This window comes from Pollachius pollachius (genome assembly GCF_949987615.1).
Source record: "Pollachius pollachius genome assembly, chromosome: 8".
NCBI lineage: Eukaryota > Metazoa > Chordata > Actinopteri > Gadiformes > Gadidae > Pollachius > Pollachius pollachius.
This window is the reverse complement of record NC_136941.1, coordinates 2,466,059-2,482,744: the sequence shown is the minus strand read 5'-3', so window position 1 is coordinate 2,482,744 and position 16,686 is coordinate 2,466,059. Positions and strand designations below refer to the sequence as shown.

General features: G+C 47.2%; 1 protein-coding gene and 1 pseudogene across 2 annotated transcripts in view; one reads left to right on the top strand and one right to left on the bottom strand.

Moving 5' to 3' along the window:
- Positions 1 to 220: 220 nt before the first annotated feature.
- tti1 (TELO2 interacting protein 1) overlaps positions 221 to 16,686 on the bottom strand; it is a 22,219-nt gene continuing 5,753 nt past the window's right edge. Inside the window, exons 5-14 of the mRNA XM_079740859.1 lie at positions 16,256 to 16,439; positions 14,982 to 15,304; positions 14,105 to 14,506; positions 13,333 to 13,492; positions 12,790 to 12,972; positions 11,100 to 11,236; positions 10,766 to 10,906; positions 10,157 to 10,361; positions 1,417 to 1,504; positions 221 to 1,070 (exon numbers count right to left, since the gene is read on the bottom strand). Of these exons, the coding sequence (XP_079596985.1) occupies positions 851 to 1,070; positions 1,417 to 1,504; positions 10,157 to 10,361; positions 10,766 to 10,906; positions 11,100 to 11,236; positions 12,790 to 12,972; positions 13,333 to 13,492; positions 14,105 to 14,506; positions 14,982 to 15,304; positions 16,256 to 16,439 (2,043 nt within the window). The 3' untranslated portion in view covers positions 221 to 850. The remainder of the gene's footprint in view (positions 1,071 to 1,416; positions 1,505 to 10,156; positions 10,362 to 10,765; positions 10,907 to 11,099; positions 11,237 to 12,789; positions 12,973 to 13,332; positions 13,493 to 14,104; positions 14,507 to 14,981; positions 15,305 to 16,255; positions 16,440 to 16,686) is intronic.
- LOC307078855 (C-type lectin domain family 4 member A-like) lies at positions 7,428 to 8,187 on the top strand (annotated as a pseudogene). The gene has a single exon. The product of its transcript is annotated as a C-type lectin domain family 4 member A-like (transcript).

The window sequence follows — 16,686 nt, the reverse complement described above, 5'->3', positions numbered from 1 at the left end:
TCTATAATCCCAATCCAGTATAATTGCAATGTTTGGTTGTAACTTTTTTATTATGTCAATCTTTTTTCTTTTTTTAATTGTTAATATCAAATAGATAATATCTCACTCTTATCAATTGTAGGGTTGGGGGGGGCGCTAGTCCAGTAGGTCGGGTATCCAAAGGGTCCGGGTTCAATCCCAGAGGTCCTCTGCTTCTGTGAAGCCAGAAACGGGGGGATCTCCACACCTCTGAACTGTTGAACTGTTGAACTGCTGAACTGCTGTTGCATCAGTACATAGAGCAGCGACTACCTCGTGGAACCAAGATATAGCTTTACCGCAATGACGCACAAGGCTGCATTTGCAAACGCACGCCAGCCGGTGACTAGTGAGTGGTGACTATATAAAGAGCACCCAGGACACTCGTTACTCGCTCTATTCCCTTCCTTTACTCAGATCTGGCTTATTGTAACACTGCCTCGTATGCTTATGAACAACAAATCCTAAAACATTAAGATCTAATGTTTTACTGTCCTGTGTTTGTTCTCCTCAAACAGAGGCACAAATCTATTGAGCTAGCTCCTCAGTAAATTAGGATATCACGGAGTATAAACATGGTAACACATCATTGATATCCAGGTATCGGATCACAAGTGAGGTTGGATACTCATTTTAAATTCATATTTTTCTCTTTATTGCGATTAATGACGTCGTGTCCTTGAGCAAGTGTCTTCAGAGCAGCAGGTCGCTGGTGTGTCTATGGAACCACAGCAGCAGTTCCACCGCACCAGTTGGACCGGTCGGTCACGCGACGACCTGACGGAACAGCCCAGCACATCAGGCCTCATCTGATTGGTCGTCCACCTGCCCATCATCCCAGAGACCCGGGCCTCTGGGAGCCAGGGGCCCCGAAGGCGTCCCTCAGCAGCCGGTCCAGGTTGTGTGTGTACCGGTCCCGGGGGGAGGGCGCCCCGCCCGGCGGGAGGGGCTGGAGGTGGGCAGGGGGCGAGGCGTGGGGGAGGGCAGTGTGCAGCTGGCTCAGCGTCAGCCAGAAGGCGTCCGGGTCCGCCTGGATCAGGTGACGGAACACGCTGGAGGAGGAGGAAGGGGAGGAGTCAGCAGCACGCCCAGACGCCACCTGGTGTCAGGGTCTCCGTAGGATTTCATGGATTCATGTTTCACCCATCGTGCTCATTTCGCTTGAATCCGACATTTATCGACCCAAATATTTGTCCGAATTACTTGCAGAAGTGAATCACATGCAGGGCCATGAGATTCACTATTTTATGAAGTGTGTGTGTGTGTGTGTGTGTGTGTGTGTGTGTGTGTGTGTGTGTGTGTGTGTGTGTGTGTGTGTGTGTGTGTGTGTGTGTGTGTGGAGGGAATCTGTGAAGAATGATCTGGGTAGAGTGAATCTGTTGACTGTAGCGCTGCTACCTTAGACACGCCTCCTGAAGGCTGATTGGTTGTCTACAGCTCAGGTAGGGAAGGCAGGCATCACAGACAGCATCCAAGTCAGCCTCACCTGAAACACAGAGGAATAATGACGTGTGTATTAATATATTTGTGTGTATGGGGGCGGGGCTAGTCTAGTGGTTAGGGTGTCCAAATGGTCCGGGTTCGATCCCAGAGGCCCTCTGCTTCTCTCTCCAGGATGATGGCTGCTAAATGTAGGAGCAGGACCCAGAGAGGGAAATGTATCAATTATCTTTAAGGGGCTTAGTTTGCTCTTGGGAATCCCGTCTGGCCACACTGTACATTCAAGAACACAAAACGCAGCTTGCAGTTTCTTTAGAAATTACAAAGTCTTGTTTGACCACATGGGGGCGGACTTGTACAGCATGGAAAGTCAGGCTGTGGGAGCAGAACCACGAGCCTCATGGTGCGTTTTAGTATTCTCTGCGAACCGACTCAGACCTCGGATGTGACGTCACGCCCACACTTCAAGCGTTTAATTATGTTTCGCTTGGTCGTTGGAGAAACACATGGGACGCCAACCGGAAAGCTGTTGTCGCGATAGCATTGGCAGAGTACCAGGCACTCCAAAATAAGTAGGCTATAGGCAGAGATACGGACGCAGTAAGGTATTGCAGTAATACGAGTGATTGAAATGGCATTTTAAACCACCAAAGAGATCCACAATGAAAACATTTCATACTTCAAGTCACACTGGGCGCAGCCATCTTGAATTATGTCTCGGAATCCTTGCTCGGCCTCCTCTGAGTTCATCCGAGCAAGCAAGTTTGCTGTCCGAGGAAAAGGGTTCATCCGTGTCGCTAGGCAACGTCCTCGGACCTCTGAGACGGATGGATAATAAAACGCACCATGATAGCAGAACACAAGTCTGCTGTTCTGTTATCTGCTCACTAGATGCCAGAAGTACGGCTATGAACAGACACCAATGGACCAAGTCGCTAAGTCTGAAGAAGTTGAAGTGTCAGAGAAGTCAATGAGGCCAACTGAAAATATATGAAGCGGGTTTAAAATTAAACTGTTGATTCTGAAACAAAGAAAATGATATAGTTGTTTAGATATATTTGAAGTGTGATTTGGTAAATGTTTGAACAAAGTTTAATGGTTAGAAATTAACCAGTAGTTGAAGTGTAAGAGAATGGGCGGACGAGAATTTGCCGACCTCTCATTGACTTCCATTATAAAATGTAAGGTTTTAAAAGTTGGATATTTAAAAATCTATAAATTATTTGAGATGAGATTTATTTTAACAAAGGGACAAAATATATTGTGAACATTTAAAAAAATAAAAATAAATAAATATACAGGATTATAGCGTAGGCTAATTTCCATCCTTAGTCCCTGACTGGAAGATGGTCCCTAAATAAATTAAAAATAAAGCGAAATAAAACAAATCATATTATACAGTAAAACAGAGACACACTGAGTAAAACATAATAATATACATAATAGAGAGTTAACAGATCAGCGTCAATGGACAAATTATAAATTATCCCAGCTAGTGACCACATTTTCCAGAAGCCATTTTTTTAGATGTTTGGAAAATGAGGTGAGAGTTGGTAGTTTGCGTATTGCACTTGGTATGGAGTTCCAGGTATTCGTTGCTCTATTGGAAAAAATTGCCTGGCCAAAGGCACTTCTCCTAAAGGGAACTGTGCAATTACCTCTGGAGCCTTCTCTGGTTGTGCTGTATTCCTTTTGATATATTTCTGTAAAGGAGGTGGAGCTAAACCATGAATAAAACCAAAAACCACCAAAACTAAAATAGGGTCAGTGTATTTCATAGTTTTTTCCATATGTTTCTTTAAAATCTGACAGTGATACATTTTAGGTTTTCTATCTAAAACTTTTATAGCTTGTTTATATGTTGAATCTAGGGACTTTATAGTCGTCTTACAAGCTGAAGCCAAACTTGTTATGCAGTAGGTCATGTGAGACATGATAACTGCATCAAAGTATAGCCTAGCTGCTTCAAAAGTAAGATTGTTTCTTATATATCTAAAGTTGGAAAAGTTGAATTTCATTTTGTTGAGTTTTTTTGTGTGCCGTTTGAAACTCAGTTGTGAGTCCAAGATCACACCTAAGTTTATAAACTCTTGAACTGTTTCAAGCTTTTTTTCTTCTACAAAAGTATTAGGGTCTGTGTCAGACTTACTTACTCTTTTTGAGAAATACATAGCAACAGTCTTCCACACATTTAAGTGCAGGTGAGAGCTCTCTAGCCGGTTGCACACATTACTCATTACAGCTGTAAGTTCTTTTGCAGCTTGCGCTTTGTCTTTAGTGTGAACATATAGTACAGCATCATCCGCATATAGTTGGCAGGTCACTGTTGGTGGACAGTAACTTGCCAAGTAATTTATGAATAAGCTAAATAATAGAGGTCCTAGAATTGAACCTTGGGGTACTCCTAGGTTATTCTCACAAGGCATAGATTTCATGTTTTGAACTCTAAAGGCCCATTCACACCCTACGGTAAATACGGATACGGACCGTTTCGTCCGGTCCCGGAGGTGTTTCATCCGTCAATGGGTCCGTCGCCTCTGAGCTTAAGAATCCAGAGTCGAGGAAATCGAGGCGGCAGTATAGAGTCCGAAGTCAGCCCATTCGTGAAAATAGTAGTATAATATCTGATATGTATATATATTGTATTTAACGTTTTATACTTATATTATACTATATACCTGACCTTTTTATTTTATTGTTCCCCTGCTTTGGCAATGAGTTGTAACTGGTCATTTAAAAATGGCGCAACATTTTGAGGAAATAATCTGCGGGTTGGTGAGTGGTGTCACGTGCCACCGCCACCTAGGCCTACACTTTTGGCACCTTTTTTTTGCCGATTTCGGATGACACAAAGCAAAACCATCTCCTCTACAGATGCCATGTTTGCGATTGTCGATGCCTTTAATTTGTGACACAACAGTCACTGCCCTCTAGAGGATGTATTGCGTCACACCCATGACAACGCTGAAACCGGACGGAGGTATGAAGCGTAGTCCCGGAGACAACGTTTGGTCCGGAGGTATGAATCGGCCTTAACACATTGAAGTCTTGAGGACAGATATGATTCCATCCATTTTAGGGATTTCTGAGAGAAATTAAAATGAGTCAACTTGGTAATTAATAACTTGTGGCTGACTTTGTCAAACGGCTTACTCAGATCAAGGAACACAGCTCCAACAACCCCACCTGTATCAAGCTTGGATTTTATGGTCTCCAAGGAGTAGCAGACAGCTGTCTCTGTGGAGTGGTATTTTCAGAAGCCAAATTGGAGGTCATTTAACCGATATGGACTTATGTTTAGATGATATGAGTTGTTCTGCAACCAGTTTCTCCGCTATCTTTGATATTGACGGGATTATACTGATCAGTCTATAGTTACAAGTCAGTGTAGGGTTTCCAGACTTAAGGATTGGTGTAATAATATAATCTTTCCAGGAGTCTGGAAACACACCTACGTTTATGGAATCATTGATAATGTTTGTTAGCGGAGCAATTAAAGAAAGTTTGTGAGTTTTAAGAAATGATGAATCCATGTCAAATGTATTTTTGGCTCTGGTACTTTTAAGACCGCAGATTACCTTGTCAACTTGACATTGAGATACTGCATGGATATCAAAAATTGGGGCTTCAGTGTTAAGGGGCATTGGAGTTAGTTGATGTACTTCATGACCTGAGTTTTGCTTCATACTTTTCACAGTCAACAAAATAGTCATTTAGAGCTGTTGCAATGTCCCTAGGATCATTGATTACCCTGTCAGGCAGCTTCAACTCTTTAATTTCCCTGCATATGGTACTATTTGATGTCAGCTTTTTAATGTTTGTCCAGATTTCTTTTTGTGTTCCCTCTAGCACTGTTTATTATACTTATAATGCTTTTGCAATAAGTGCTTTAATGACCTTATTACGCAAGGAGGTAAAGATCTGTCTGTCTATCCCAGTGTTAGTTTTAAATTAGGTCTTGAGAGCATGATCTCGTTGTTTCATTAATGACTATATGGTGTCATTGAACCAGGGTAAGTGAATATTTTTCGTAGGTTTAGTTTTAATTTTCTTCATAAACTATCCCATAGTTTCTTGAATAACATCCATAAGTACCTTGCAGTTTTCATTGACATCCTCATTTGTAAGATGGGGATCCCAGTTGATGTTGTTTAGGGCAAGTTTAAAATGTTCAATCTCACCCTTTGGTATTCTCAGTTTCTCAGGTTTTTGTCTGGATGGAAAAGTATTTCTATGCTTTGACAGTGTTCTAGAGAAAATAATAAGGTTGTGGTCTGATAGACCTGTAAGCATATTATATGTTTTCTGAATTCTGTCATTTTGACATTTATTACTAAAAATCAGATCTATGCATGTTCTTGACGTATTGGTTAACTGGGATTAACTGGGATAAATCAAATTTACTAGTTAACGCTTTTGATTGTTTGCAAGTCATTTTTATCAAGTCAGTTAATGTTAAAATCCCCTATTAAAATAATTTCTGACTTCATGCTACATTCTTTAAGCACATCCTGCAGATTTCATAAAACTCATTAGACGTTGATGGTGGCCAATAAATCCCTACCAGTGTCACTGATATTTGTTCAGAAAGAATGACATTGAGCCCTATGCGTTCCATATTGTTTACACAGGCCCATTTGATTTGATTACACTTAAGGTGTTCTTTTCCATAAAACATTACCCCCCCACCCCTTCCCCCAGATCTGTCTAATCTAAAGATATTGTAACCCGGTACATATAATCCAGCCATTGGAGAATTACTATGTAGCCAGGTTTCAGTGATGCAAAGATAATCCAAGTTAGACTCACTAAATAGATGCTGGATTTGGTCACATTTGGATAGTATACTATGTATGTTAACCTCCTAACAGGCCCTATGGTTTACAGTGTGGATCCCAAATGACTTTGGCATGATTTTAACATAATTTTTGTTTTAAACACACGGTTATGGTGTTTAAAAAAATTTGGTATTTAACCCAATTGTGGAAGGAGTAGGGTAACAAAACTTTGTAGAGAATAAGAAATAAAGAAATAAGACAGCCTAGGAACAACAATAGTTGAGCTCTGTTTGCAGAACTAACCTAATGACTCAGATTACAGGCTATGAGATCTGATCATTTCAGCTATTTAAAAAAAACTGAATTTTTTCGGTCGACTAACAGTTTCGGGAATCAGTCAAAGTGAGAAAGTTGGCATTACAAGATCATATGTGCTGTAGGTATCACACTATATGGTACCAAGTCAATTCAGCATAAAACATGCTGTATATTGTTGTTTAAATTAAAGTCTACGCCTAATAAATTTGTCAAAATAAAAATGATTTAGCTTGATCTTCACCTCCAGCCCCAAGAGGAACTGTGGAAACTAAAAAATCTACATCGATGAACAGATCCTGTAGTGCCCAATGTATTGAAATCTCCTTAATTATGGCTCCTTCGTAACACAAGATGGAGTCAGGCCTGCTAGGCCCAGTTCCTCTCCTTAACCGGTGAGATCAATCCATTTTATTCCTCACTTTCACTTTCACTTCACTCTTAATGTAATGTAATTGGTCTTGTACTATCTCATTATTATTGGTCACTACAGAGCTCTTTGATATAGTTTGTTCTTGTTTTAACATTTAAGTCCTACAATAAATACTTGCAGCCTTGTTACTTGTGAAGTGCTGAACCCATGATTAGTGATTTGAACTAATTACCTGCTGTGTCTTGGTGCTGGGGGGCTCTGTGGTTCAAATAAGATTGGAGCTTTGTTATTCTAAATCAAATATACGAGCTTTGGCCGGGAAAGGAGTAGTCAAAATGATTGTAGTTGTTTCTCCTCCCCTGCGATTGCCTTGGCACCACAGAGGTATGCAATATTGCAGTTATCGCAACGGCTCATCCGGTGAGAAGACTTCCTGCTTGAGTATAGTGGGTGTTAAGACCTCGACCTGCTGTCATACAGAACCCATAGAAACACCAACCACTCACACGGGTGGGACGACAAGATCAACTCTGTGAATACAGTTTAGACCACAACATGGCTGAGGTGATTTACGCAACGCCAAACATTATGGCCAAGGTCAGAAATACAAAAGAGGAGAGAGAGGAGAGGATAGTGGACATCTACGCTAGCCTGGAGAGCCTCAGAGATCAACACGAGGACTCTGTGGGGACAGAGGAGTCCTCCAAGTCTCTGGGAACAGGAAGGAGTCGGCGGCCGGACGCTGTGAGCCCTCCTTGTTGTCCTATGATGGCTGTGGTGGTGGTTCTGGGCCTGCTGTCTGTTGTCCTGCTGGCTGGACTGCTTGGGTTGGCAGTGAAATACAAGACTGACATGGACGAGGTTCGCCTTACGCTGATGAATTGCACGGAACATAGCACTACTTTGCGAACAGGACTGCCCAGGTGGTTCGGATGAGTTTGGTTTTAAATGTTACCGGATTAACAACGTGTTGGGATCCTGGAAGGAGAGCAGGGAGTTCTTTGTTTCCGACGGAGCAGATCTAGTGGTTGTGGACAGTAAAGCGGAGATGGACTTCATTAGCAGGTATAACTACCACTTCTACTTTTGGCTTGGATCAGGCCGCTGAAGGGATGTGGAGATGGGTTGATGGGACCGTCCTGTCACTGGATGACCCAGCCTGGAGTGGAGGGGAGCCTGATGGAGGTTAGGACCTGCACTGCTTAGGGATGGTCGTGGAGCAGAACCAATTTAAATAGACAGATGAGAGCTGTGAAGCCATATGCTTGGGGATTTGTAAACAAAATTTAATAAAATGATTGAAAACATTTCTTTGACTATTTTTTTCATCTTAATGCCAACAGACGTTGGCTGCTTCGTTTCATACTTGTTGGGTTCCACCATTCGATTAGATCTTGATAGCCTGCTAAATGTTCCTTAAAAGGAGATGTCATGAATACTTCACGGGTCACTGCAGGAGCTGTACACAGATGCTGCTCTCTGATAGTGGCTGAGGTTAGGAGGTAAAGAGTGGTTGGTTTGGCTGGTTTTCAGTGGCTGCAAACTACACTAGTTCTTTATCTAGGGCTGCCTTTGTCCCCTCAATGATGTAAAGGTCGTCAAACAAGACCATGACACTTAAATAATGCTAGAGGCTTCGTTTTGTGTGTTTATACAGATCTCAGATATTTTTCTGTAGTTATCAAGGTGGTTAGTTAGTTGGTTACCAAGAGGGAGCAAATATGTTTGTTGTTTCTGCTCTCTTTGGCAGGGATTACTAGTTCAGTGAACAGCATACTAGACCTGGGATTGCACGTTCAATGCATCTGCAAAACTTCACAGGAAATCACACCCAACCCAGATCTATTCAGTTCATCGTGATCGGGTAGATCATAGCTTTAGCTAGCAAATTCGTCCTTATTAACTCCACTGCTGGCCTTGACAGCAAAGGTAAATGGGGGTGTTGCAGTAGAACCTCACCAGCAGCCTGTTGTCCACAAAGGACAATCATTAGCGTGGGATTGTCACTGTCCCCTGTGTTTGGTATATCAGACCGTTTCTTTATATAGCATTTACAGTATTCAGACCGTTAACTGGGTTCTTGTTGAGGCAACGATCACAGCCTCAAGCCCTCTTGGGTTTGCACAGCTCGTCAGGTCACTCCAGAGATGTTCCACGGTGTTCAGGCCCAGACTCTGTATCTGCAGACCATGGTCCTTCAGAGATGATGCCCCTAAGCTTCTCCCCAGGGATGGTGTTAGCCATTGGTGAGCTGTGCCTGGATTTCCTCCAGAAAAGGTCCAAACATTCTCCAATCAGATAATTCGCCCACAGAGGATCTCTGTCAGAGCGGTCCAAGATCCATAAGACCGGTGGTTGGTCGCCTGTCACCTTGCATTTAAGAACGATTGGATGCCAGATATGTTCAATCTGTAGATCTGTCACCTCAACACAATCCTGTCTTGAATGGTCTAAGTACAATTGCTAAGACTTCATGGCTTGTTTGTTGGTCCTAAATGCACTATAGGGACAGTGCCTTACCAGATCAAGTCAAATCCATTGAATTAGGTTATCAGGTTTTTTCATTTGTTTCCCCTGTGACGTTGATGTTAAAAAAATTCTAACAAGCTGTGGTGAGATCGCTTGTTCTCTATAGACCAATGATGAGTCAAGAACTGGAACAACCAATAAGCGACGGCACAGCAAAGTGGGTGCACATGGCTCAGAGACAGCAAGACACCAACGTCCTCTTCCACTTTCAGTTGTAAAGCACTGCCACACGCTAAATGACCAAATAACTAAAATAGAAAGCCAGCTCAGCCTATACTGTCTGAACACATGTGTCAGCTGGTGCAGGTGAGAGGTCAGAGGTCAGCTGGTGCAGCTGAAAGCTTAGAGGTCAGCGTGGTGTGTGCAGGTCAGAGGTCAGCGTGGTGCAGGTCAGAGGTCAGCGTGGTGCAGGTGAGAGGTCAGCGTGGTGTGTGCAGGTCAGATGTCACTATGGTGCAGGAGAGAGGTCAGAGGTCAACGTGGTGCAGGTGAGTGGTCAGCGTGGTGCGGGTGAGAGGTCAGAGGTCAGTGTGGTGCAGGTGAGAGGTCAGAGGTCAGCGTGCTATGTGCAGGTCGGAGGTCAGCGTGGTGCAGGTGAGGGCTCAGAGGTCAGTGCGGTGCAGGAGAGAGGTCAGAGGTCAGCTTGGTGCAGGTGAGAGGTCAGATGTCAGCGTGCTGTGTGCAGGTCAGCGTGGTGTCCTACCCAGGTCCAGCCTCAGACAGAGAGATCCCAGGCCCTGCAGGACAGCCAGCTGCAGCTTGTAGGCCAGCGTGTGGGTGTAGACGGGCCCAGCGCGCGCGCTGACCGGAGCCTGGCGGGCCAGCGAGGCGCCCAGCCGGGGCAGCACCTCCTTGGACACCCTGCCCCGGAGGAAGTCGCCGCACGCCTCGCCCAGGGTACACAGCACCTGGGAGCGGAGGGGGAGGGGAGAAGCCAGGGGGTCACACACCGCCTGATCAGAAGGGAGCCAGGTCTGCAGGGATTGTTGGGGTGTGACGCCGTCACCAGCCGACGTAGCTGTGGCGGTGTACCCGGTGGAAAGGGGTCAGTCTCCAAGGGGCTCATGGGAACAACCCTTAACCCTTAACCCCTTAACTGTAAAACTCCTCCAAACAAAGGAACACTCAGAAGGGATGGCTAACCCTAACCCTAGGAGTGCAATGTAGAATATATGACATAACCGAGAGTATCTTGCACAAAAAATAACTTGACTTGGCGCTTTAGACCGAATTCTGCTAAACCACAGGGGGGCAGAGTAGGGGTCTCCTGGAAGGCTCCGGGGGTCCGGGAGTCATGGAGGAGAGGACTCACCTTGAAGCCCCGGAGGACGGCGAGGGGGTCGTCGTCAGTCAGCCTGCGGAGGAGCGCTGGCCAGCAGCGGTGCACCATGGGTAACAGCTCGTCCTCCGCCTCGCGCAGAACGCACACGCACAGCTCCAGGATGTCCAGCACCTGCAGGCAGAGACGCATCAGGATGCGTGCGCGCGCACACGCACGCCCGCACGCCCGCACGCCCGCACGCACGCACGCACGCACGCACGCACGCACGCAGGCACGCAGGCACGCACGCACGCACGCACGCACGCACGCACGCACGCACGCACGCACGCACGCACGCACGCACGCACACACGCACACACGGTACCTTGAGTCTGATGTGGAGGCTGGGGTCTGACAGCAGGTGGGTGCACCGTTGCATCACTTCCTTCGTGATGACGATGTGGGCAGGAAGCTCCTTCTTCACGTCCGGCCCCTCCTCTTCCTCTGCCTCTTCTGGGGCCACTGTTCAAAACAACAGCCACAAAGTGATGACTAGGTATTCCTCCTAACATGTTAACATGGTGTCGACTAGGTTCTCCTCCTGACATGTTAACATGGGGTCGACTAGGTTCTCCTCCTCCTGACATGTTAACATTGTGTCGACTAGGTTCTCCTCCTAGCATGTTAACATGGTGTTGACTAGGTCCTCCTCCTAACATGTTAACAAGGTGTCGACTAGGTTCTCCCTCTAACATGTTAACATGGTGTCGACTAGGTTCTCCTTCTAACATGTTAACATGGTGTTGACTAGGTCCTCCTCCTCCTAACATGTTAACATGGTGTCGACTAGGTTCTCCTTCTAACATGTTAACATGGTGTTGACTAGGTCCTCCTCCTAACATCGTAACATGGTGTTGACTAGGTTCTCCTCCTAACATGTTAACATGGTGTTGACTAGGTCCTCCTCCTCCTAACATGTTAACATGGTGTCGACTAGGTTCTCCCTCTAACATGTTAACGTGGTGTCGACTAGGTTCTCCCTCTGACATGTTAACATGGTGTCGACTAGGTTCTCCTTCTAACATGTTAACATGGTGTTGACTAGGTCCTCCTCCTAACATATTAACATGGTGTTGACTAGGTTCTCTCCTAACATGTTAACATGGTGTTGACGAGGTCCTCCTCCTAACATGTTAACATGGTGTTGACTAGGTGCTCCTCCTAACATGTTAACATGGTGTTGACTAGGTCCTCCTCCTCCTAACATGTTAACATGGTGTCGACTAGGTTCTCCTTCTAACATGTTAACATGGTGTTGACTAGGTCCTCCTCCTAACATGTTAACATGGTGTTGACTAGGTCCTCCTCCTAACATGTTAACATGGTGTCGACTAGGTCCTCCTCTTAACATGTTAACATGGTGTCGACTAGGTTTTCCTCCTAACATGTTAACATGGTGTTGACTAGGTCCTCCTCCTCCTAACATGTTAACATGGTGTTGACTAGGTCCTCCTCCTAACATGTTAACATTGTTTTGACTAGGTTCTCCTCCTAACATGTTGACATGGTGTTGACTAGGTCCTCCTCCTCCTGACATGTTAACATGGTGTCGACTAGGTCCTCCTCCTAACATGTTAACATGGTGTTTACTAGGTCCTCCTCCTCCTAACATGTTAACATGGTGTCGACTAGGTCCTCCTCCTAACATGTTAACATGGTGTTGACTAGGTCCTCCTCCTAACATGTTAACATGGTGTTGACTAGGTCCTCCTCCTCCTGACATGTTAACATGGTGTCGACTAGGTCCTCATCCTAACATGTTAACATGGTGTTGACTAGGTCCTCCTCCTAACATGTTTACATGGTATCGACTAGGTCCTCCTCCTACCATGTTAACATGGTGTTGACTAGGTCCTCCTCCTCTTAACATGTTAACATGGTGTGGACTAGGTCCTCCTCCTAACAAGTTAACATGGTGTCGACTAGGTCCTCCTCCTCCTAACATGTTAACATGGTGTCGACTAGGTTCTCCTCCTAACATGTCACCAGCGTGTTGACTGAACACAGATCTTCACCTGGCTCCTCCTCCTCCTCCTCCTCTGCTCCGATGCCCTGGGCCAGCTCCTTCTGCCGGCTGTGGTCCAGGAGGAACTGCCTGACGTCCAGAGCCGTCATGTCCTCCGGGCGAGGGCCCGAGCCCTGCTCCTGTCCGGACGCTGGCCTCCCCAGGACGTCCCTGCTGGGGGGGAACCACCTCACTACGGGGGGGGGGGGGGGGGTTAGTCATGGTTGCGTGGCTGATTATTAGGGGGGGTCTTTGTGTGAATAAACTTAGAATACTGTAGTTTTGCTTTTGTAAATGGAGGAGTATGTGTTTAAATTAGCTCATTATCTCAACTGTGAAATACTAGGAAAATTCGGTATTTTAAAATTACTTTTACTATTACTTTAAGTACAATTAGGGTGTCAGTCTAACACTTGTATCAATAATAATAATTTTCCAATGCGTGTCCTTAATGAGCGGGTAGGGGCTACGACTCGCTCAAGGACGCCGACTGTGGACGTCGGGAGTCGACCCCCGAACCCCCCCCACCGGCTCTCAGGGAGCGGAACCTCACCCAGAGCCTTCATGAGGGAGTGCAGCACGGCGCAGAACAGCGCCGCCGTGTGGTCGTACGAGAGGTCCAGGGCCAGCAGCACGTCGCCCACCATGTCCCCCACCAGGGGGAGCAGGCTGGGGTCCGAGTGGGCCAGGATCACCGCCAGCACCCGGGGGGCCTGCGGACCACAGCGTCGTGTGAAGCGCCCCGGGCTCCCGTCATTCCGTCTAGCTCCGATTCGGTTAACTACCTACTACTAGTTTTAACTAACTACCGTTTGAAACACAGCAGGGGTCACCTCTGTTACACGTTACCCCGCTTACATCGGGTGCGCCTGTCAAGAGCCAAACTAGCCAGACTACTAGCAGAGGGAGAGAGAGAGAGAGAGAGAGAGAGAGAGAGAGAGAGAGAGAGAGAGAGAGAGAGAGGACAGAGTTTAGAGAGACAGAGAGAGAGAGAGAAGAGAGAGAGAGAGAAAGAGGACAGAGTTTAGAGAGAGAGAGAGAACAGAGTTTAGAGAGAGAGAGAGAGAACAGAGTTTAGAGAGAGAGAGAGAGAGAGAGAGAGAGAGAGACAGAGAGAGAGAGAGAAGAGAGAGAGAGAGAAAGAGGACAGAGTTTAGAGAGAGAGAGAACAGAGTTTAGAGAGAGAGAGAGAGAGAGAGAGAGAGAGAGGACAGAGTTTAGAGAGAGAGAGAGAGAAGAGAGAGAGAGTCTTTCGTAGAGTAGTTCTTGGAAGCGGCTGATTGGTTGCGCGTCCGGCGGGGCTAGCCAATCAGAGAGCGGGTTACCTGCGGGTCGTGCTGGAGCCGGTGCAGGTTGAGGGAGACGTCGTTGAGCAGGTAGTCCGAGTTGTCGGCGATGAGTTGCCGCGGCGACGCGTAGCCGCAGGCCCCGGCGACGCCGTGGACGCACGCCAGCGCGGCGCGGCTGACCAGCAGCGCCTCGTCCCCCGCCTTCTCCAGCACGGGGTACAGCGATGTCATCAGCAGGGGACGGAAGGCCGGGCCCAGGGCGAGGGCGCCGCAGGCCACGCCCTCCAGCTGGATGCACAGCTGCCAGATGTTGCTGTTGAGCTGGTGGACGGAGGAGGAGGAGGAGGAGGAGGAGGAGGGGGAGGAGGAGACCACATGGAGGAGGCTGGAGCTGCTGATGCCACCGGGAGATATCGAGAGCCTGGATGGACTGAGCAGCTGGGGGGGGGAGATAAAGAGAGAGAGAGAGAGAGAGAGAGAGAGAGAGAGAGAGAGAGAGAGAGAGAGCGAGAGAGAGGGGAGAGATTGATTAATGGAGAGGGCGAGAGAGACAGAGAGCAAGATGAATGGAGGGCGAGTGAGGGAGATACAATGAGAGAGATATGAAGATGGATGATCCAGAGGGAGGGTCACAGAGAGAGAGAGAGAGCGAGAGAGAGAGAGAGAGAGAGAGAGAGAGAGAGGCAGAGAGAAACCAAGAGGGATGAGAGTCAGATCTCATAAAGTTTTGTGTCATGCAATTTGGCAGCAAAGGACCAACGAATAGCAAGCTACCATTATCTATTGTTTATTCAGGTTCCAGTAATTTGCACAGTGACAGAATGATAACCCCTTTTTTATTTCACTGTATGTAAAATGCTATTTTCTGCAAAAACCTTTGAACTTTGCGGGTGACGATGAGCAGCACGTTTACCTCCCGGTCCTGGGGGGCCTCTGGGCGCTGGGGGGTCGTGGCCAGGTTCCAGTTCCTTTCGCTGGTGTACTCCTCTATGACCGCCACCACCGCCGCCCTCATGCTCTCCCCTTCCCCCCCGTCCCCCCCTCCTCCCTCCGCCGGGGCGTGGAGCCCCCAGCCTCCGCCCCCGCCCGACCCCTGACCCCACGTCGCCACGCCGACGCCCGCGGCCCCCCTCAGGGTCTCGTTCAGCACCATGGCCGCCTGCTTCCGGTAGGCCGACGACTCCCGGTACAGGTCCAGGAAGTGGTCCACCAGCAGGTAGGTGTTGCCGTAGTAACCTGCAGACCAATCAGAATCAGCGTTTGATTGGATTAATTTGAACGGTTAATTCACACACAGGAAAAATCTGGATCATTAAAAAAGACAAGAGGAGCATGATCGAGAAAAGGGCGAATAAATCAGAATTAATGTTAGTTTTGGTTTTTGGCTGCAGTGTGGTCTTTCAGCCACTGGATGGCGGTAGAGTGGCCGTATTTGTGGCCAGTGGTTGGTTTCTAGTCGGCCTTCTCCGCTGTTCAGAGATTCCAAAAAGGTTATTGTTTGGAAGTCAAGGGGATGTTTCTGGTTGTTGTTTTGGCCTTGGCCAGCCTGAAGCTATTTCGTTAATGTTCTTCATACAGTTGGGATGAAATAAACCTTTGTTTCCTTGAACGGTGCCTGGTTATGAAGCGTCATTTCGATCCCTTGCTGCTGTGTTACCCCCCTACCACTTTAGGGCTGCACACACGCGCCCAACCGTTGGCCATCTGAAACGTTTGGGGAGAATAATACGAGTTCGGGAACAAATCGGTTCCGTTTATTCAGCTGTGTTGGAAGCTTTTGGAACCATACAGACAGTGTCTGGTCCGATTCAACTTGTAAAGTCTAAGAGCGTTGGTGGTCTGAGGATTTGAGCCTTCGGATACACTGATGGAATCAGAGTATCCGATGAATCAGTGCGGTGTGTGGGAGGGGCGTACTAGCGCCATGAGACTAGCGCCTGCATCTCGCTCAAGTGCAGAACGTGCACGCCACTGTGTAGTTGGCAGTAGTCTTCGCGGTGTGTTTCAATGAAACTCTTCTGCCGAACGGGTCAGACGAGAGGCAACGGAGTGGTCGGATAAAGGCATTTGGCGATTGGTGTGAGTCTAGGCTGTGTGTGGGCCCCTTGAGGGTTGTAACAGCAGCGATCCAGTGCGATGGAACGTGAATGAGGCCAATGTGGTTGTGTGACGGGGGTCAGCTCTGACCTAGAGTGCGACAGATCTCCATGAGCACGGAGAAGATCTTCTCGTCCCTGAAGTACAGGAAGTGCTTCCTCTGGACGTGGCCGGCGAGGGGGTCTTCCGAGGCTTCTCCCGAGGTCGTATCCATGACGGCGGCGGAACTCCTTTCCTCCACGATGCGAACGTCCCTCACGTCCAGCTCCAGAACCTGCACAGGAAACAGGAAGTGCTGCTTAAGCAAGACTTACAAATCTGGTTTATCAGGATTATATCATAACTTTCACTGACTTAACAATCTACTATTTGTTTTATTAAAAGGTGGCATATTATACCGCCAGGTGTGAGTGTGATTAGCCGTTACAAGCTGTTTTTAAAATCGGCCTCTTCTGACATCACAAGTGGGCGTGTCCACCTAGATGTACGACGGATAGATGAGCAACGTTTGCTACAGTCCA